Source organism: Octopus bimaculoides, chromosome 11, assembly GCF_001194135.2.
Source record: "Octopus bimaculoides isolate UCB-OBI-ISO-001 chromosome 11, ASM119413v2, whole genome shotgun sequence".
Classification (NCBI taxonomy): domain Eukaryota; kingdom Metazoa; phylum Mollusca; class Cephalopoda; order Octopoda; family Octopodidae; genus Octopus; species Octopus bimaculoides.
Window position 1 is genome coordinate 34,256,251 of NC_068991.1, and position 23,723 is coordinate 34,279,973.

General features: G+C 37.6%; 1 protein-coding gene across 6 annotated transcripts in view; it reads left to right on the forward strand.

Moving 5' to 3' along the window:
• The first annotated feature begins 1,618 nt into the window (after nt 1-1,618).
• Nucleotides 1,619-23,723, forward strand: part of LOC106874397 (phosphonopyruvate decarboxylase) — a 186,893-nt gene continuing 164,788 nt past the window's right edge. For 2 of the 6 annotated variants that reach the window (XM_052971685.1, XM_052971688.1), the window contains exon 1: nt 1,619-2,219. In XM_052971685.1, the coding sequence (XP_052827645.1) occupies nt 2,133-2,219 (87 nt within the window). In that variant the 5' untranslated portion in view covers nt 1,619-2,132. The remainder of the gene's footprint in view (nt 2,220-23,723) is intronic. The other 4 variants (XM_052971687.1, XM_052971689.1, XM_052971690.1 and 1 more) reach the window with 3 other exon arrangements.

Here is a 23,723-nt window from a genome sequence, read left to right on the forward strand (position 1 = left end):
CTATATAATTCGTCTGACGTTCCGTGTGTCATGTGGTTCGTCTGAGTTCATTGTTTCATTGTTGTTGTCTTGTGGGACTGTCGTAGTAAAAGGTCATTGATATATATATGGCGGACATGACTTTTGTTTATTCATAACGAACATTGGGTGAGTGCGTTCTTTGTATGTAATTGAACAATAAATGTAATAATTAAATTGTATAACTCGTTATGTTATCTCTGCGAGTCAGTCCGAGGGAAACATAACAGGTATGCTGGCGCATTGTGTAGGACAGACAATTATCTATTAACTTCATGACCAACCTGGGTCGAACAGAGACACAGATAGCATGAGCTGACATCCGATGTATACAGAGTGGGGAAAAAGAGCTGAGCGGGCAATCATGAGAAAATGACTCTAAAGGCATATGTTTTGGTGCATGTGTGAAAGTGGGTGCAGGCATGCAGGTTTGTGTGTGAATGCTGAGAAAAAATTTTGTTTTATTTTACAAACAAAATACAGAGCAGTGCATAAATGGGTCAGCATGCAAAGAAAGAAATTGCAGAAATTCAAAAGAACATTTAGCAGAAACCATGTAATAAAAATAGGTGAATAATGCATGTGCATGAAATGTGCAATGTCAGTGGCCAATGAGAAAAAATATAGAACATTCAAAAACATATGCATATGAATTTAGTTGTTTTAGTAAAATGAGTCATCGTGGAATTGAGTCATCATGGGATTAAGTGTTACGTGTAAATAAATGAAGGTGTGCAGTGCAAACAAAACAGAATGAAAATGACAAACTTGACTAGAAAATGTCCTGGTCCTGAAAAGCTAAAAAGTAGCATTTGAAATGCAAAAATATGTGCATGCAAAGAAAGTCTATGTACAAAAGTTTGTGTGGCATGCAGGTTAAATGCAGGACTGCGTTCAAAAAATCTGTAGCTTTGGAGAACGTTGCAAGTGCGGGTTTCCATATTTTCATCCAGGTAGTTTTTGGTCGGATGACTGTCGAAATGTTGCATTTTTTTTATTGTAGATGTTTCTTTCATGGCTGTGCAATGTAGTGGAGTGAAGTGCATTCTGTGGCAGGTAGAAAGTGCATGGCGGGTGTCTACTGTGTCGGTGAGTTCTTTTCAGCAACAACAGAATAGACAACACAGAAAAAAATATTATCAACAAAATTGGCTAAAATAAATAATGAGATAAAAATTGTGTTCCTCGGTTGCCTAAGAAAATGAAACAAACTACTTAGCAAACGTAAAAGTAAAATCCCAAACTCACCGAACGACGGTTTATGTTTGGAACTTTTTACAGGTTTTCAAGGGGGAATTAAACGTACGCAAAACAAAAGCAAAAGAAAAACGAGTGTATTAACATTCTCTTTCTCTATAAAAGACTGAAGATTTACGCTATTAAAATATATTTTTAGCCTAATTGGGAATCGGTTCATTTGAGGGAATATATCAAACTGAACCTGACATAAAAAAAAAACCATTAAAAGAATTGTATATATGTGTTAGGTTTTAAACCTTACAAGTATTTGAATATGATCAAGGAGCTTTCAACTTTAATCTTTGACGGAGACAATCAGCGTTAATTTTATAAAAGACTTATTTACATTCTCAATATTAAATTACCAAAAATACATAACATCTTTTAAATTGTTACTTCAAAGGTGCGCCTCTCTACCATATGGGCATTCTGTCGTCTACTGTTACTACAGTTATAGATTTTCAGAATTACTAAACGGAATAAAACTTAGTGGAGTGTTTGTTGCTGTAGCAGCAGTAGCTGATATACAAACTCCAAGTTAATTGTTATTGAGGCAGCCAGTCGAACAAGCCCTGCCCATTTCTGTATATACTGCTTTTTTCTCAAACGTTTTCAATTAGATAATTTCATTACAACCTTTTTTCGTTTTATAATCAATTCATGAAGTACACTACCCACTACGATTTCTTCATTGTGGCTTTTAATTTTCTTTCATACATGTAGTCGTGGCTACCTACTTAACACACCTATTTCTGTATACGTATATAGCAACCTCGACACGCAACGGATCCAGCGAGCTGCAACATTGTGAAACTACTGGGCAACGTTAAAATATTTTTTAGATATAATTTTTATGGTGTTTGTAATTTTCCATTATGTTCCTGGCAACTTTGTTCCGCAAACAGCGTTTTATACAAGTTTTCTTTGAAAATACCAACAGCCTCCGTGTTTTGCCTTCCCAAGTAAGTATTGCCATTGGGCTATTTTTCTTCCTTTTTATTCGGATTTCTGCGTAGTGAACGTCGAACGAGAACAGGAGGAAACTAGAAAAAGTCGTTATTTTTTATATCAAGTTCGTCTTAAGAAGAAAAAGGCATTTAATAATGTGGCGATCTTTCTTTTATTTTTAATCCCACAGATATAAATACCTAAAGCCAAAGATCGCCTCTTTGATTTTAAGGTCTGCTCGATTGGGGCCTAGGGCTAGGCATCATCTGCTACTATGTAAAATAACTCACAAAGGTACTTATAAATTTACTCAGAAATTTACTTACAGGTTTGTATGTATGTGTGTGTGTGAGAGAGAGAGAGAGAGAGAGAAATTAACCAAAATAATGGCCAAATGATGAGTTCATTGACTTCCAGGATTTTCAGCTCAGAAAAAGAAAGTTAATATATTTGTTGCTGCAACAACAGTAACAATAATAGGCAGTCTATGTATAGGAAAAAGAAAAAAAAGGGGGCATGCCTTGTACACCGGTTTATAAATGCAACCAACGAAATAGCTTCTATGTAGTTGTTCGACTTGTTAGAAATAGCAGTCAAAAATTCTTCCAAACCATTAAAAAAAATCATATTAGTTTAGTATTCTTGCTTTTACGGCCCTGCATCGTTTTACAAATACTAAAATTCGAAATAGCCACGTTATACATAAATTTCTCTAGAAATAGTGTCAATCGATGTACATGTCGTGATGTGTTATTAATTTGTTACATACATACTTTTGAGAAAGTTCTCGGCATCACTAATATACGATCATCGGCGACGAGTTTTGTTAATGACATGCGAACGAGTAGAAAACGAATTGTAATGGTGATTTTACCAAACTGCATCCACTGTATTTCTGTCAGTACTTGTCGCAATGTTTCTCTTGTGAAACTGGCAGGCTCACCCCATCGTTCACATGCACAACTGTAGTAAATTAAATGTTTCGCGCAACATCCAATTGAAAGCATGTACTAAATCAAAAACTGTCTAAGCTTCTTTGGCATACGTCTAATATTTTGTTTAGGTCATCAATAATAGTATTCACTTATGGACACCTAATTATGAAACAAATTATGTATGATTCAACACTGTAAAAGTGCAGACAACAGACCAATTTGTATTTTGGACCATAAAAGTGAGGTTACACTCCATATCTTAGTTCTCATATCTGCGACCATTATCATGGATAACCAGGTTATGTGTATCCTGTTAATATTGTAGCGAGGTGTCGAATTGAAACCACGGTAGCTCAGTTGCGAGTGACAAGCCACAGCTTATCAGGTGAAAGTAGCCTAATTGTTAGCCACTGATATTTCAGCTTCAATCGTTCGATCCTATAATATCAAGAGGAATTTTCCATAATTCCCATCAAAGCGTGGTAATAAATAGAGAAGCACAGGACAACCAGTGTAAGAGGTGGAGGAGATGAACACAGGATTCTTGGTCATTGCTCAACCTCAGGTTGAAAAGAATCACTTCGCTCACAATGCCCTTCTCTAGGCACATAGGATTGTCACCTCTCACCTCACACGAATATGTAGCTAGCCAAAACAACATATATTCATGACTTTACTATTGACAGTAATACAGACTCTGACAAGTAGCCATTGTAAATATTGCAAATCTTATTTACAAATAAATGGTCTCCCCATCAAACATCTAAAATGGACTTTGTTTTATATGAGAAACAGTATGCAGCCAAAATCAACCTAACCAAAATATCCCTGGCCCATCTGTAATGCAATGGTGTACCTGACAGAGAAGGTCTGCAACCAGGTTACACTGGTAATCCTGACATCAAAGGGGCATATGGTTGTAACATGGAACTACTAGATGGAATGGTGACTTGTGATGTCCAAACAAGTTACATTGTCGATGCCTGACATTTAATCAAGCTACACTGGAGACTGCTATACTAGAAATGGCAGTCAAAACAAGTTACGTCAATTTGACTATGCTGAGTATACTATGGAGACCTTGACACTGCCACTTCTTCCACAAGAAAGAAAGAACTTTGATGCTAGAAATGACAGTCTTAACAGCAAATGAAATATCACTTGATGCTAACATTCAACTTCTACAAACTGGTAATGCTGACATCTCTACAACAAACTTCTGAATTCAACAGCAAAAGAGCTCTTTAACAAACTTCAAAACGATAAATGTGTAGCGAGATGATGTAGCAAAAGATGTTGTTGAGGTAGCAAATGAAATAGGCACGTGGACAACATCAAAGTAAAACAATAGAAAAGCATTGGATTGTAGTTTAAATAATTTATTTAATCGACACTTGCATTTACCTGTTGTATACAGCAGAAAATCTGCTACATGACATTACCAACTTGCTTCGAGTTGGCAAAGTAGAAAATAAACAGGCGAAATACTGTGTTGATGTGGTGAGGTAGAACTGGGCATGTTTTGTGTGTGTGTGTGCATTGGTCATTCGGTTGTGTCTATTTATGTTCTGCGACTGTTACTGTGTTGGGTCGTTCATGCTGGATATGTGGTTCTGTGTTGGCTGCTTCACTGGGGCAAGTTAACTGCTAGCTGTCTGCTTGTCTCTTGACCGTTTGCCTGTTGATGGGCTATCTCCCCATCTGTCGTGTGTCTGACTGTATTTATAATGGTCATGACAGCTAGAAGGACAACACACCACAGGAGTAATTTCTACTTATGTAGGTCGCCTCCTGTCCACTTGAACCTTAAATGACACAGCTCAGGTCGGAGATTGAAGGGAAAGAGATATGGAACTCTATTGATTACGTGACCCACTAGAGGTCTAATAGAAGTAAGTTGTCTTTCAGTAGCATGGAGAACAAGTGATAGCACACATTAAAATATAAGTGGTGCAAGCGTGTGTAAGCATACAGGTATGATGTAGAGAGCAAAACATTTTTAAAACAAAGCAAAACATGTGCATGCACAGAAATGTAATTTTACAGAAAAATGAAAATGTTCATGCAAAAAGTTTGTTGGTTAAGTGTTCAGTCAGTTCAATTAGCAAAACAATGTTCATAAAAAATGTTTCTCATTGATATAGAAAAATGCTTTTTTTTAATGTAAAATATTCTTTTTGTTTTGGCTTGTATGCAAATGATGCAGAGTCAGTTGGGTTATGTATGTGTGGAAATTGTTCATAACCATAAGAAAAAACAATTTGTTTTTCTTTGTTGATGTGAACATTGTGAATATTTCAATTGAGAAGACAGGTAGGTGAAGAGTTTGTACTTATTTGAAAGACTTGAACAAATCTTGTGGGCCATTGAACTGATCTTCCCAATTTGGTGTGCTGGGGTTGTGCAGAATCAGAGGTGTTTGCAATGGGTGAAGCTGAGGTTCTTGAGTCCGTTTGAGGAACAGTGAGAACTGAAAGTAAGTCCTTTTCGACAAATGCTTTTTTTTTTTAGTGATCAACAGAGACAATATTTTGTTTTCCTCCAATATTGAGGACAAAATACTTTGGTTCTATTTGGATGACTTTGTAGGTCCTGGAATATGGTGGCCAAAATTGAGAAGGTATTCCATCATTTCTAACAAAAACATGTGTCCAAGTATTGATGTCCTTTGGGACATGTGAAGTGTCGTTCTGTTGTCTGGGGCCTGCAGGGGACAAATGTGACATAGATGTCTGTAAGTGGTGAACATATTTTGCTGGGTCCAGGAAGTCTTGTGGTGAAACAGGATCGATCATCTGCCCAGGTATGGCAAGTGCCATGCCATAGACCAGTTCAGCCGAAGTATGTCCAACTCCCTCCTTAACTGTGGATCAAATACCAAGGAGGATGAGTGGAAGATATTCCAACCAGTTGGAGCAGTCTGGATATGCTTTTATAGCCGCCTTGAGTTGGTGAAAGCATTCGACCATGCCATTTGCTGTAGGGCGGTAAGCTGTTGTGCAGGTGTGTTTACACCCAAGGAGATGAGTCAGCTCAGTGAAAAGGTGAGAATTGAACTGACATCTTCTGTTGGTGGTGATCATCGTGGATGTGCTGAAACGTGAAACTCAATGAAACACATTAGCGACAGTTTCTGAAGAAGTGTCTGATAAGGGAAAAGCTTCCTGCCAGTGAGAAAATCTGTTGACACAGGTGAGTGCAGTTGTTGGAAGGAGGCAAAGGTCCAACGATGTCAATATGCACATGTTGAAAACATGCCTCTGGAGTTGCAAAGGAACCAGTGGGAGGTTTAATGTGTGCTCAAACTTGGCTTGGGTTCTTTTGAGTCTATCTGGAGCTAATCTTCACGGACGAGAGAAGACAGGTGGACCAGTTGTAATGAAGTCTTGAGTCAAGTGAACTTCCTGGGTAGGCTTAAATGAAATATTCGTTAACTCAGGAAATGAAACAAGGAGTATATGAAACTGGTTTCCAGCAGCAGCTTCAAAAAACAATGAACTGACAACAGCAGCAGTTGATTCACAAGCTGGCATAGATAAGGACATGGTATTAGCCAATGTTGCTGTTTCCTGACATCTACCAAGAGTGAATAGTGGTGTAAGAAATCTGCACCGAGAATAGGATGAGGGAGGTCAGCAATGACAAAAATCCATTTAAAATCTCGACACAAAGCTAGGTCCAACGATAAGGATGTCTGGCCATAGGTCTTGATAGGAGATTGGTTCACAGCATACAAGAAAATGCCGGAAAAATTTGGCTTGATAGGGCTGAACTGTAAGGGCCAAATACTGCAACTTGATCCTGTATCCACCATGAACGATTTTGTTTGAGACAAGGTCCTTGATAAAGAAAGCATGATAAGGCGAAATGTTATGGGAGAGGTCTGCCATGCCCAGGCTCTCCAAACTCAGTTTTCTGATGCTCCAAAAGAGCAGGGCTTGATACAATGATGTGCCTTATCTAGGCAACGTGCATGGTACCAACACAACGAAGAACTGTTGGCAGAGGAGTGTACAACGATCAGAAGATGAAGACCGACTTTGTGGACGATGCCTAAATGGCGCTTGATCATGACACAGTTTAGCTACTTTGTGTGTTAAACCATCAATAGCTTTCAACATGGCGTCTTCACTAGTTGAGGTAAGCTGTTTTTAAAAAACGAAGAAGAAGCAATAACCAAATCAGCCGTGGTGGGTCCATTGGAAAATTCCATAATTCTGTCCACAGAGGCAGCAATTTGTTCTATGGAACTGGTGTCAACCATATTTGCCAATATAATCTGAAAATTGATTGGCAACCGGGAAAAGAATAATTTCTTTACGAATGAGCTGTTCTCATGTGTGCCGTCGCTGAGTTCTCAAATTTGCCATAAAAATTCTGAAGGAGTCCTGTCCCCAAGATGTTCATCTTGCAATAATGAACGGAATCTGCTCTCTGATGATCTAGAGTTCCTACACAGGACTTTTGTTTTTAGAGAATCAAAGGTGGTGCCTTGTGGAGGGTCAGTTATAATATCTTTCACAGTAGCTGTGGATCCATGGTTCAGTCTGTGTGGTAGCTAGCTGACGCACAGGGAGCAAAAGTTTGTTCCTTAGCCAACGGTCAAATGACCAAAAGAGAGATATAGCTAAATTGTTTGTGTTTTATATGTTTGCTAATTAAATTAGGTCAACTGAGAGCAATAGAATTTTTCCAGCATTATCTGTCTTGACCCTTCCACAACCAGAGAAACAATAGACTGAAAATTTATTTAACAATTAATAAAAATATAGATTTGGTTTCGAATCTGCATAGCTATACTGTCACTGTTTGCTGCATCCTCTCAGATAATTTGTTGGAGACAAAGGATCAACATTAGGACAACTTACAGAAATGTGCTCTATGAAAATTACAGAATGTTCAAAATTGCGAAAGTGTAAAGTTACAAGTAGATGTAATGCCAGGCCAAGAAAAATCATGGATATCAGGAGAGAGAATCTGAGGTAATGCATACGGGACGAGTATCTATTTGAGTGGGTCTGAATAGCATGCAATGTTGCTTTGTGTGCATAGCATGCAGCCCGGGCTTTGACTTTGGGGCAGCATTAAGTGAGCATGTGCATGTTTCAGTAATGGATTGTATTCACATATGCAAGAGAAAGGTGCAGCTGTAGACTTTCAATTAAAGGAGCTGAGGTGAGAGAGTGCATTCTTAATCCATGATATAATTTGAAAATTTTCAGGCAGAAGTGTGCATGTTGTGTTAGGTATCTTAAAAAATGTGCAGAGGCAAAATGAGTCAGGCATTGTGATCGTATACGTTTGTTGAGGTTATGCAAGAACAACAAGGTGCAAGTGACATACTGGCACATTGAGAAAGACAGGTAAACTTTCTCTATGTATACTATGACCAACCTGGAGTCTTATTGAGGTGAGTTGTATCTGGAAGCAAGGGCAGAGTGAGCATAATGAAACAACTGACATATGTTGAATCAGGGAAAGAGTTGAGCAGGCACAGACATGGGAAAACATGTCAATGAAGCCACAATATTGTGGTGCATGTTTGTAACTGGGTATGGGCATGCATACATGTATGCATGGGCATTACATTTTTTTCACAAAATATATTGAATAGTGCAAAGACTAATCAATCTGGGAAAAATCTGTGAAAGATCTGTGAAAACTGCAAATGTTCAAATGAAAACATGTTGCAGAAAACCACAGAATAGGAACAAGTGAGCAATATGAATACATGAAAAAATTATCAAGTGGCCATAGGCATATGCATTATAAAAAATATGGGATTATTATAAAAACATATGCATGTGAATTTCTTCATGGAAATGAATCATCACAGAAAATGAGTCTTCATGGAAAATGATTCATCGTGGAAATAATTCATCACTAAATAAAAAATGTTTTTAATGAAATTGTGTTACAGGTTTATAAGCATGCTAACATGTAAACAGATAAAATCTTGCAGTACAGAGAGTATAGTAAACAGTATGAAATAGTTTAAACAAAGGAAAGAGATATGGGGTAACAAACTTGCTTAAAAATCTCATGCTGAAATGTAAGAAAAGAAGTGCAAAGATAAAGATTCTTGAGAGTCTATAATAGTCTATAAATGCACAAAATCCTGTTGATAATGCAGGAGCTGTACTTTGGGAGAAGATGAAAAGTGTGCAGGGCTGTTGAAAATGCACTTGCAGGCTTCCCTAAGTTTTGTGATGTAGTTCTTTGGTGTTGGCTGCTGAAATGTTGCACCATGGACTTCCATAGATTTGGCAAGTTTTGTGTGGACAGCAGTTATTTCTCTGCATTTGCAGTTTGGTTTTTCTGTGCATCACAGTCAAGTGCATTGTTTTAGCAGATAGAACACTTGTAACCAGAAAACAGTTGATTGCAGGATTTCAGCATGGAATTGCAGAATTTGATTGGCCTGCATATTGTTGTTTTGTTCATTGGTTGACAGCTCATAGGTAGCTGGAGACTGCATTTCATGTTGAGACCAGTGCATATTGGTTTTTAAAGGCAGGATTTAATTGTTGAAAAACTTCATCTCTAATCATAGAAAGCTGCATGTAGTATGGTCCCTGCATGGATGCTTTTCACTTGGTGCCAGAACAGGTGCTCTTTATGTGATGCTAGCAGAGGTGCTTGATTCTACTTATATATATGCATGCAAACTTGTTACCAATTCAAACACACTTCGGGCATATTTACCTGTAAAAAAGCATTCACTGTATTTTATCATGGAAAAAATTTCTCACTGTAGTCTAGTAGGAGTAAACTCAACAAGTCAGTCCAAAGCACCCCCTGACCAGACTACTGGATACATGTATTTCAGAGTGATTATCTCCTCTTCAGCATCAGATACTGGAATTGGGAAAATTATGAACTGGCAAGAGATGGATACCTCTTATATTCCTGTAATCGTACTGTGACTGGTTGTGCTAGTTGGTGGCGTGCCATAAATAAATACACAATAGAAGTGCTACAATGATTTGTATGAATACAAACTTGTTACCAGTTCAAATATGCTCTCTCTCTTTCTACACACACATGCACATATATATATATATATGTATATTTTTTCATATATATAAGTACATATATATATATATGTACCTATATATATATATATGTGTGTGTGTGTGTATGCATGTATATATATATACTTATATACATGTATATGTGTGTGAGTATTTATGGTTTGCTGGGAAAATGTGGTCCCCTGCTATAACATTGCCTTAGCTAACAGCGGCTTCAAAGATATCTTATAACCCTTCAATTAAAAATATAAAACCTAAATCAGTCCTGGAAAAATAATATGGTTTTCTCCCCTCCTCCATTCTTCTTAAATGTTAAAATTATAAATCAGGTGTGTTTTATAGACTTAGTCATCTATGAGGCTGAACTCACTGCAGTGCTTCAAGATAACATAATTGAAAAGAAAAATTACATCAGTTTATATGAAGGCATCCTTAAAAGACATTATGCAAACAACCTGTCTTCTTTCCAACACTTTGATAAAAATAAAGCTACCGAGTTGGCTGGCCACATGGGGTTCTGAAGACCAACCACACTCTACATACAATCAAGTGGAGAATTGTGGAAAAATCTATGCCATATATAAATGGATGAAAGAGATGCAGCTTATGTATAACTGATAGATTGCACCTTCTTTTTAGATTCAAGAAGTCCACCACAGTTTCATTCCAAATCCAAAATCTTCAGCAGATGCAAGTACATAAACAAATTTCTTTTTCTCAAACTGTAGGACAGCACCGTCTCCGGATTGAGCACTTGTCTCACAGGCTTTTGGACTCCTCATCACTGAATCATTCTATGCTATCTTGATTGATTATAATTTCTAAGGTCAAAGGGGATGTAACTCTAAATTTTCTTTCTGTTCTTTCCTTAAATTTTCCATTTTTATTTAACCTTTGTCTTCTCATTCTAATTTTTTCATCAACCTTCTCATTTTTACTCATGTTCTCTCATGTACCACCATCCTGGTTTACAAATAAAACTGACTATGTGCCCTGAGCATGAGATTGTTTGGAGAAACAAGACATGTTATATAATCTGCCTAATCTCAATGTCTCTATCGCAAGAAATTATTTGTAGGTCTTATTTTAAATACTGTATACATTAAATGATATGGTATGTATATATGTATGTAAATATATGTGTGTGTTTGTGTGTGCATGTATATAGATGTATATAATAACACAGATGGGGTGCAGTTAGCCACAGCTGTTTCAGACACGTTCTTTATTGATGAACAAAAATGTTACATCATGCAACAAAAAAAAAACATTTTCTTCAAGAGAAAATTTAGCAATTAGAATTTATCACAAAATAATTTGGCTTGACTAACCTAGTTACACCTGGCAGAGTGAATAGCAGAAGCTATTACTAAGTTTATATTAATGAAATCATTATAGGGACGAAAATAATGCAAGGAAGTAGGGGAAGAACTAGGAGGGAAATAAAGAGAGAAAAGAAGGGAGGGAAAGGTACAACATAGTTCATCTTCATTAAAAGGTGATGAGATGAAACTAGGGTCTGTAACAAGAGTGATAAAATAGATGAGCAAGAGGGTGGGGGTGGAATAAGCATACACACATGTATATACAGTTATTCACACACATGTACAAATAAATAGATAAATATACTTACACACATACATGCACACATACACATACATATAACAATCCCATACATATATCTATATACATATACATCTGTATATATGTGTGTGTATATATATGTATGTATATATATATACACACATATATTAATATATACATACACACACTGAGATACGTGCACATATGCATGTACCTCTACATACGTGTGTTCATCCATACATAGCTAATACACACATATACATCCACTAAGCTTACAACTATCTGTCTGTCTGTCTCTCTTTTTCTCTCTCTCTCTCATATATATATATATATATACGCATCTGTATATACATATATACATAAACGCACAAACACACATACATATACATATACACTCAAGAAAACACATACTAAATGATCCACATGCACTTAAGCAAACTGAGTTCTCATTTTGTTCCGTTTGCTGAAAGGTTTGCAAGGCACCAGCAGGCGTGTACAAACACATTCGTGATTACTGCTTTATTTTACTGAAACGCCACTCTATCAGTTATGACAACAAGGATTCCAGTTGATCTGATTAGTAGAATAGCCTGCTTGTGACATTAACATGCATGTGGCTGAGCACTCTACAGACACGTGTACTCTTAACATACTCCTCAGGGAAATTCAGCATGACACAGAGTGTGACAAGGCTGGCCCTTTGAAATACAGATACTACTTTTTGCCAGCTGAGTGGACTGGAGCAACATGAAATAAAGCGTCTTGCTCAAGGACACAATACATTGCCTGGAATTAAACTCACAACCTTATGATCATGAGCCGAATACCCTAACCACTAAGCCATGCTTTACATATATATATATATGTAGAAAACAGATACATCCATGCATATAGTTATAAGCAAGTATATGGATACATATACATATACTAATGCACACGTATTAGCCCAAAATAAACTAATTGGAGTAAATAAGAATAGAAATATGAAGCTACTACTACTTAAAATTGTAACACTTATGATACTAGGGGCAGCAGTGATGTTAGTGATGATATTAAAATTGGGTTGGGACAGTTCTCACCTCTCAGTAACAACAATCCTGTGCTTATATAGATAATGCAAATGAAAATTTTATAGACAGTGACCCACTAACTGATATTACTATCACCCATAATGTGAACAAAACTAATGTACATCAAAATTTATTGCTATGTAATAACCCTGGAATTGATCCTTTGGGTTATGCAACTTCTAACTGTAATAATAGTAGTAATGATTGTTAGAATAGCAATTCCAGTAATAGCAGTGATAATAATGACAATGATAGCTGTAAATCAAGTAATAGTAAGAAGAAAAGGAAAAACAACATTAACAACAGAAACAATAATATTAATGGTAATAATAATAACAGATATGACACAAATAGTAATGGTACAGCTCTTTAAAAAATGCAATTGTTGGGACTGAGCTAATTTTCCACTTAGTGGTTCCTGCTTCACAAATAATATCGTTTACAAATGTACCATAAAAACCAGTACTAACACCTTCACCTACATAGGCAGCTCAGCATGTGACTTTAAAGTGAGATTGCATAATCTCATCTCCTCATTTAAACACTGACATTAGGTTACTAGCACCTCTTTAGCTTTGAAAAGTTGGCAGTTAAAAGAAGATAATATTCAATTTGAGATTATCTGGGACATTGTTCGAAATAGATACGGCTGCAAATTATGCTGCACTAACCTCTATGAGATAGTAAAGCATCAGTTCAGCTTACTAAATAAGAAATCAGAACTTCGGCTGATTTGATTGCACAAAGTTTATCAAGTATTTGCATACTTTAAACCAATTATATAATTCTGTAATCCTTAGTTTAAATCACCTTTTAGTTAACCAAAGTAATATCATAAACCTACTCCCTAGATTCTTTGTTGACAATCTCATATTGACTGTAATTTCTGGCATTAGTCACTATTTGCAACTTACTTGAATTTGTCATGTAAGGTAATATAGTGTATGACCTCATTTTTCAGGCCTTCATTCCTCACTTGACAAGCATACACGACTGCAAACATTGCAGACCAAGCTTACCCCATTCACTATACGAGTTGTGCAAAAGTGCATGGCTTGCTTAAGTTCTTCATGCTGGATAAGTGCTCTCTCAAAAGTGTCAATCCCCTCCTTTAACCTGTTTCCTCCATCTGTGGCGATGACAGGCATTGTTCTTCCAGTCAGTGTCCTGCATATCACAGGCCTTTAATGAGGACTTGACACAGTCCTTAAATCACAGCCTTGGTTTCTGCCGGAGTCTCCTTCCATTCACAAGTTCTCCATATAGCATCTGCTTAGGAATCCTGCTATCCTTCATTCTAATAAGATGTCCAGTCCAACGTAACCAGTGCTTGTGCACCATCGCCTCAATATTCAAGCAAGATATCAGCTGTCCCTAGGACCTGTGTGTCTGGAATTTTTGAGGTCCAACCAGCATTGGGAATGTGTCTGAGACATCTCTGATGAAAGCGTTCAAGGATCCTTACCTGGTGTTTATACAGAGTCCATGTCTCACATGAGTAGAGGAGCGATGTCAGTACATATGCACGGTACACAGCAACTTTTGTTTGCCTTGCGATACCATGCTGGGACCAGACACGAGACTGAAGAGACTGGAAGGAATTAGTTACTCTCTGCAACCTGAAAGATATTTCCTCATCCAGGGAGCAAGAACGGCTGAGTGTGCTGCCCAGGTAGACAAACTTTGAATTGGCAGCAAATCGGCGAAGATTAAAGAGGCAGCCAGCAGATCGATATCTGACATATATTCCCAGAGAGCTAACCTTAGCAAAAGCATGAGTAAAAGCAACAGCAAAGTACAAAGAAAAGAGAGTTGGGGCAAGGATGTCCACCCTGCTTGACACCGTTCTCTACAGGAATGAGTCCCACCATGCCTCCACCAACATTGACCCAAGCCTCCATCCCATCATGAAATGATTTAATTATAGATACAAAGTGATCCGAACATCCAAGTTTGCCAAATATTTTCCATAGAAAGGCCCTATTTACAGTATCAAAAGCCTTTGTTAAATCAATGAATACCTGGACAAGTTCCATATTCTGCTCATAGCACTTCTCCTGCATCTGTCTTGCTGTGAAAATCATATCCATTGTCCCTCTACCAGATCGGAAGCCACATTGAGATTCAGATAGGACATCATTTACGAGACACCCATTCAGACAGGTAAGAAGAATATTTGCCAGAACCTTACTAGCAGCTGATAGTAGAGCAATACCTCTGTAGTTACCACACATTGCTCTGGCTCCTTTTCCTTTATAGAGAGGAAGAATAATTGCAATCTTCCAGTCCTTAGGCATTGCACCATCCCTCCAGACTGCACTAATAAGTTCATGAAGGGACCTCACCACAAATTCGCAAGACCTCAAGACCTCAGCACAAATTCCATCCTTTCCAGGTGCCCTACCAAGATTCAATTTATTTATTAATGTCATTACTTCATTTATTGAGGGCGAGGAGTCTAAGGAGCCAATGATAGGTCTTTACTGCATAGTATCAATCACTGTTTCATGCACAACTGACTCATGGTTTAAGAGTTCAGAGAAGTGTTCAATCCAGCCACCTGTGATTTCTGTTGATTTAGTAAACAGAGTAGATGACTCTTTGGAAAGCAAAGGAGCTGATGTGGAGCTCTTAGGTCCATAAGCTCACTTCATAAGATGGTAAAGCTTCTTGCTGTCATTTGCATTAGCAGCAGCCTGAACATCACAAGCAAGATCCTCCCACCAAGTGTTCTGCATCTTCCTGAGAGATCGCTGCAGTAGTGATTTTACACTGCTATAGTGGGCAAGTGTTAGACTTCGCTGCACAGTAGACAGTTCTCTGTGTAGAAATACATTGTGGGCATGGCGCTTTACCACCAATAGTCGCTGAACTTTAGCATCATTTTCATCAAACCAGTCTCTGTGTCTGGCAGTGGCATATCCCGGTGTTTCAGCTGCACATTGAAGAACCTGTTCTCAAAAATCTTCCCATGCTGCAGTATTTTTAATGCTGGACAAGCGAGTCTGAAGCTCTTTCCTAACCACAACATCATATACCTTGTGGACATTCAGATGTCAAGGAATGCTAACTGGTCCTCTTCTCTCTTTCACTCTAATCATCATCCGGAACTTTGCTCGCACCAGACTGTGGTTCTTCCAGCATTTTGATCCATGAAAAGATTTGACATTACAAATGTCATAGATGTCATGCTTGCGGATGATGACATAATCCAGCAAGTGCCAAACTTTAGACCTTGGATGCATCCACGTTGTTGTGTGATCACCTTTGTGCATAAAATGAGTGCTTGTGATGTAAAGTCCATGTTCTTCACAAAGCTCCAGTAGCATGAGACCATTGCTATTCATTTTCCTTACTCCAAAACGTCCTAGAGAGTTCCATGTTTGCCAGTCTGTTCCAACCCTGGCATTAAAATCCCCCAGTAGAATGACTTTATCAGAATTGGGGATTTTTCTAAGTATGGCTCTCAGCTGGGTATAAAATATTGTTTTATCTTCATCACAGCTAGTCAAAGTAGGTGCATAGGCACTTATTAGAGTAGCAAACCACCTACCTTTCAGGTGCAACTGTAGAGTCATTATACGTTCATTTATAGGAACAGGGAGCTCTTCCAACTTCTTAAGGATATCAGATCGAACTGCAAAACTAACACCAGCCTCTCTGCGCTCCTCCTTCTGCCTTCCCTTCCAAAAATAGTTGTATCCACCTCCTACTTCCTTAAGCTGACCATCACCTTCTATACGAGTCTCTGAGAGTGCAGCTATATCAATGTTATAATGGTTCAGCTCGTGAGCAACAAGTGCAGTGCATCATTCAGGCCTACAATCACTCTTGTTGTCCAACAGAATGCACACATTCCAACATGAAATGTTTAAGTTCTGTCCAGATTTTATAAATAAAAGACTCTTGGTTTTTCGAGCGCAGGATGGACATCCCTCTGTTGCGCTAAACTGACCAGATATGGAAAGACAGGCAATTTTTGGTTCACCTGTTCTAGAATCTCCCCGGCCTCTGGGTGAGCAGTGCCCTGTCTAAATGAAGCTGCTCAGACACCCATGCAGCAACCGAATCGTACCACTGTCTTAGGCGACAAGGAGATGACTTTATATCTAGCATGGGCCACCTGCATGCAGGTCGCTGACTACATGCTTCTAACCCATCAGGTCTACATGCTACACCACCTTCCCATCACCACAGGACTTCCAAATAAAAAAAAAACTAGAAATATATAAATATATACTAAAAATGAAGAAAATATATACTAAAAATAAGATAAATATATATAGGGGGAAAAAAATGCACATATCTAGCAGAGGTCGGCAATGCCTGTGAAGTGTTTTAGGTCCAATAAGGCTTGCACAACACCTCATAGATCCTCTCCACTTTATTGACATTATCCAAAGACAAGCTGGAGCAAGATGTCTGGTGCCAATATGAGTCACAGGCTCAGGGATGTGGGAGTGCCATGATCTCTAGCACAAGCCAAAGATCCTCAAAATTTCCAATACCATTCCCTGTATATCTGGTTTTATATCAGAGTGACCTTCTCCTAGAGACATGCTTCAACAAAAGCTGAAGGGTGCCTCACTCCCAGTGGTCTTTCAGCATGCCGGACACCATCCTGGAATTTCTGCGTTCCCGTGCTATTGCTAGATAGCCGTTGAGCCTACACTAGGTCCATCTGAGCATTCAACAGGTCTTGTTTTTAATTCTGCTGAGTTTCTAGCAACCCTCCTCACCAAGATTGCCTGTTGAGGGTGCCAGTTTAGTCACTGGCAACCCGACCATGCAACAGGTTGTACTGGATTACATGTTACCAGTAGCACTTATGAGAGCCTCATAAGTGACCTGACATACATACATACATACATGTATATATATGTGTGTGTGAGTGTGTGTGTGGCCCTGCTCTAACTGTAGAAAAGGTGTAGGTAGAAAGATGTGCCCAGTGTAAGCCATAGACACATAAGAGGTGCAGTAACATCAAAGGAAGGTTAACCGGGAAGATAGCTTTTGTGTGTGACAGATGCACAGGGGCAATAAACACCGCAGATGCTCAGAAAACTGATTCCATCACATGCCAAGGGGAGAAACTAGAAGTAGTTGATAGCTTCCACTACCTCGGTAACCAAGTCTGTAGTGGGGTTGGATGTGCAGAGAGTGTTGCCACTAGAATAAGAATAGCCTGGGCAAAGTTCAGAAAGCTCCTACCTCTACTGGTGACAAAGGGCTTCTCGCTCAGAGTATAGGTAGATTGTACGATGCAAATGTGTGAACTGCCATACTACATGGCAGTGAAACATGGGCCATGACTGCTGTTATTACAATAAACATTTACATTATAGTTGGCCTGAATAGGAAAAATATAGCTGTTGTGGGGATAATAGTAATAATGGTACACCCCTCACACATGACATGTAGTATGTGCTAGCTGCTATAAATAAGGTGACATCAGTCAGTATATGAGAGAGTACACAGTAGATGTTCTTAGATAGTTGTGTCTTTACTGGTCTAACAACTGTACTGCTATACCAGAGTGGGCGTTATAACAATCCAACATTAAAGGCGATGAAGTGGTGATGAAGAATTAACAAGCACACAAAAATCTTTTTGTGTGAATTTTACGGAAAAAGAGATGGTAAAATTATGGAAAATTTGTTGGCCAGTTTGCTTGAGTTGCAAAATCAGCAACAACAACAACTGAAAGAACTACAACGGCAGCAGTGACAACTGCGAGAACAACAGCAGAAGCAACAACAACAACAAATACTATTAGAGCAACAAATGCTACTATTAATGTCAGGAAATGCTGAAACGATGTTCTCGCCAGATTATGTTGCAAACTCGATAACAGAGTTTAAGTATGAATCAAATGAAGGAGTTATCTTCGAGGCTTACTATAGAAGATATGAAAAAAATCTTCAATAAAGAGTGCAAAGATTGGGATGACAATATGAAAACTCATTTAATCTTAAGAAAACTGGCAGCAGGAGAATATGAGCATTGTAAAATTTTTATTGAGAAAAGCTAGTTGTTCAATACATGTTCGAAATGTTTGAACCTAGAAAAGGACAGCAAGGAAGACTACATCACATATGGTAGAGTTAACAGGGAATGTGATATGTTCAAGCTGGACGAATTAACGCCAGATATGTTCAAGTGCCTGATATTTACTCAGGGACTAACTGCAGAAAAAGACACAGAAGTAAGAACAAGAATTCTCGCTAAGCTGGAACAAAACCAGGATATAACCTTTCAACAAGTGTCAGAAGAGTGTGAAAGAATTGTAAATTTAAGACATGACACAGAGAAAATTGAACATAAAGATTGTTCCCAAGTGCATTGGAAAATACAAGACAAGCAGAATAGAAATCAAGTGTGTACTAAAATACAGTAGAAACAGGACAAAAAGCAGGAAACAAACCCATGTTTTGCATGTGGAGCTTTATACCTGAGAAAAAATAATTCCCATTTAAGTATGTGGAATGTTTCCGTTGTGGGAAAATTGGACATGTAAAAGCACATTGTAAAACCAGCATGACAAAATGTTGGAATAAAGGAAAAAAGTATAAACAAGATGTCGAAGGAAAATGGTAATATGATGAAAAGGAAATTTGTAAATGTGAAAATTAAAAATATAAGAGTACAAATGCTGTCAAACACTGGAAGTGATATTACCATTGTGAATTTAAAAACTTGAAGGTATATCGGTAAGCCAAAATTAAGTAACTCTACAAAAGTAGCATGCAGTGTTACAGGTAAAAGATTGTATTTTGTTGGCAAATTTGTGTGTAATGAGACATTTCATGACCAAATGCAAAAGGCAAAAGTATGTGTTAAATAATTCAGTTAATCTATTTGGTACAGAGTGGATGGAACTGTTCAAAGTGTGGATTACGCATATAAGTGTTTTGTGTAGGAATATAGTCGATTCAGTCAAAGGTTCAATTGATTGAGGGATTGAAATGAAAAATAAAACATTTATTTCCAGATGTTTTCTTGGATGAACTGGGTTGCTGCTCAACAATGAAGGCAAAAATTGCAGTAAAACAAAGTACAACACCTGTATTTAAGCCAAAACGGAATGCACTGTTTCATATCATAGAACAAGTAAATAAGGAATTTGAAACTTGAAAGCCTAGGAATATTCTAGAAGCAGCACCTATAGTCTATGTAAAAAGTAAAAATAATAGGTTAAGAGTTTGTGCAGATTTTTCAATGAGGTTGAATGATTGCTTAATTTTACATAACTACTCATTGCTGAGTCCTGAGGAAGTGTTCGCAAAATTGAATGGAGGGAAATTCTTCTCGATATTAGACCTCTCGGAGGTGTATCTACAAATCCAAGTAGAAGAATACTCACACTTGTTAACCATTAATACACACCATGACTTATTCAATTCTAAGTGGATTCCCTTCAGTGTAAAAGTGTCCCCTTCCATATTTCAACAAGTAAGGGATACAATGCTGGCAGACTATGATTTTTGCTATTGCTGTTTAGACAATATCCTAAGTTAAGTTAAGTGAAGCAAAATGCAAGTTCTTTCAGAAAAAATATTAAATACTTGGACCCGATAATAGATAAAAACAGACAGAAACTAGATCCATTCAGAGCAACTGCAATAAAAAATATACCCATACCAAATAATGTGATTATGCTACAAGCATTCTTGGGTTTAGTAAATTACTATCAAATTTACATTCCCAATATAGACAATGTAAGGGCCTTGCTAAATAATTTGTTAAATGCAAAATGGTACTGGACTTATTAACCATTAATACACACCAAGACTTATTTAAATCTAAGTGGATTCCCTTTGGTGTAAAAGTGTCCCCTTCCATATTTCAACAAGTAATGGGTACAATGCTGGCAGACTGTGATTTTTGCAGAAGGCATTTGACAAATTGAAAAACATTTTGATATTGAACTTAGCATTAATGCATTTTGATCTGAAATTAGATATTATATTGGTTACAGATGCAAGTGATTACAGTGAGGGAGCAGTGCCCTCGCACAAATATGACAACATGAGTATAAAGGCTATAGCCCATGCATCATGGTCCTTATTACCAGTTGAAAGGAACTATAGCCAAATAGAAAAGGAAGCATTAGCAATCATATTTGGTGTGAAACAATTCCATAGATTTATTAATGGAAGAAGTTTCTATCTACAAACAGATCATTGCCCACTACTGTCAATATAAGGTTCCAAAAGAGGAATACCAACATATACAGTGAATACACTACAGTGATGGGGCATTACATTATTGAAATATGATTACAAAATGGAATATTTACCATCAAAAAAACTAGGGCATGCAGATGGGTTGTCCAGACTGGTACTGAAATACTGCAAGCTATTCGAAAATACAGTAATCATAGCATTAAGATCAGAAGGAGAAATAAAAAATGTGGAATGCAAAATACCAGTAACCCTAGAAAACATAAAATGAAATGTGGAAAAGGACAAATTTATAACAGAAATGAAAAGACTACTGTGGACAGGAAAAGTAAATAGGAACAGGATTGGTGCAAAACAAAACCAAGACAATAATCTGTACTCAATTTGTGATGGTATACTGATGTATGCACAGAGAGTATTACTACCTTAAACATTGCAAAAGAAAATGTTGAAGGAATTCCATTTTGGACATCCTGGTATTTCCAAGATGAAAGCTTAAATGCGTAGCTACATGTACTGGCTAAAAATGGATAGAAAAATCGAAAATTTAGTGAAAGCCTGTAGAGGATGTGCCCTAGCAGCAAAATTACTGTGGATAAAAGTGAACCTTGGCCAAAAGTAAATGTGCTGTGGTTGAAACTACACATCAGTTTCACTGGTCCCTTAAATGGTTCATACTACTTAATGTTAGTTGATAGTCTCTCTAAATGGCCAGAAATTTGTAAGGGTAAAAAGCCAACCTTATCAACGGTGACAAATTTTCTACCTGAGCTGTTTGCGAGATTTGGTGTCCCAGACGTGATAATGTCTGACAATGGAACACAATTTGTGTTGTTTGAGTTTAAAAAGTTTCACAAAAGATTTGCTGTAGAACATGTAACTACAGTACCATACCATCCTAGATCTAACGGACAAGCAGAACACTTTGTCGTTACTTTCAAGAGAGCCCTAAGAAAGTTGAATAAGGAAGTCATGGATAAGGTAGCTCTACAACAGTTTTTAAGAGTATACCGTGTGACACCAAATCCAAACACACCAGCAGGTATGTCACCAGCAAAGCTGATGTTTGTGAGGAAAATATAATCAGTCTTTGACAAATTACTACCTGGTAAGAAAAAAAATTGCAATGGATAATACAGCAAGATATTTTGAAATTGGTGAAAAAGTATTTGTTAGGGCATATAAGAATCAAAAACAAAGTTGAGAATATGGTATGATTACCAAACACATAGGAAAAATGCTATACTTGGTGAAAGGAAGAAAAGGGGTATACATGAGATATGTAAACTAACTAAAAAGAGATTTGTTGAGAGCGAACCCAAGAGAATGGAAGATCCAATGGAATAGTTATATGATACTTTTCAAGTACCAATGCCACTACAAATAATTGAACTCAGACACACAAACAAAAGAAAAAGAAAATATATGGAGTTTCTGGAAGTGGATGCCAAATGAAATAAAACGTTAAATTTGTAACTGTATGCAAAAAAACTCAAAAGACGGGAGGTGGGGGTGATGTAAAAATTATTGTTAATAAAAGAAATAAATATTACACTCCCAAAGAAAAAAAAGGAAAACTTAAAAGACGAGATGTTATGGGGATAATAGTAATAATGAAATACTGTTAGCGCTCCACTGGCTCGGGTGCCAGTCATCGAATTTGGTTCAGTTTTGATCTCACTTGCCCCAACAGGTCTTCGCAAGCTGAGTTCAGTGTCCAATGAAGGAAGGTTGGCATGGGTGCCAGTCAACGAATTTGGTTCAGTTTTCGATTTCGATTTTACTTGCCTCAACAGGTCTTCGCAAGCAGGGTTTTGTGTCCAAAGAAGGAAAGGTATGCATAAGTGGGCTGGCTACACCCCTGGTAAAGGCCATGGGTTATGGTCTCACTTGTCTTGCCGGGTCTTCTCACGCACAGTATATTTCCAAAGGTCTCAATCACAAGTCATTGCCTCAGTGAGGCCTAATGTTCAAAGGTCGTGCTTCACCACCTCATCCCAGGTCTTCCTGGGTCTACCTCTTCCACAGGTACCCTCAACCGCAAGGCTGTGGCACTTTTTCACACAACTATCCTCATCCATTCTTGCCAAATGACCATACCAGCGCAATCATCTCTCTTGCACATATATATATTATATAGTTGAAGTTTACAGAAAAAACAAGATGAAGACAGGTGTATAAACAACAAATATGTATAGAAAATATATACATATTATATATGTATATATTATATATATATATCATATATCATACATAAGTATATAATTATATATATATTTATATATATATACTAGCAGAGGCACCCGGCGTTGCTCGGGAATGAAATTGTTGCTTATATACTTGAAGAAAAAAAGGCAAAATATGCTATATAGAAATTTGAGAGGACATTCTGGAGATGGACTCTCAGATGAATGATGGCCGGGTGCCTCTCATGAATGGGGAAAATTGAAGATGTGCCAAAAAGCCTCATTGGTACTTGGAAACTTTTACGAAAATTAAAATGGGGATTAAATGAAAAAAATGATTTACGTGAATATCCTCACAAGAGTAATTGAAATAAATGGAGATTGTGGAGCCCCCCCACGCACGCGCGCGCGCATTTAACGTGTGTCTTTGTAAATATGTTTGTATACATTTATATGTGTGTGTTTGTAAGAGACAGAGTGTGAGTGAGAGAGAGAGGTTTGTTGTCATGTATACGTACATGCATAA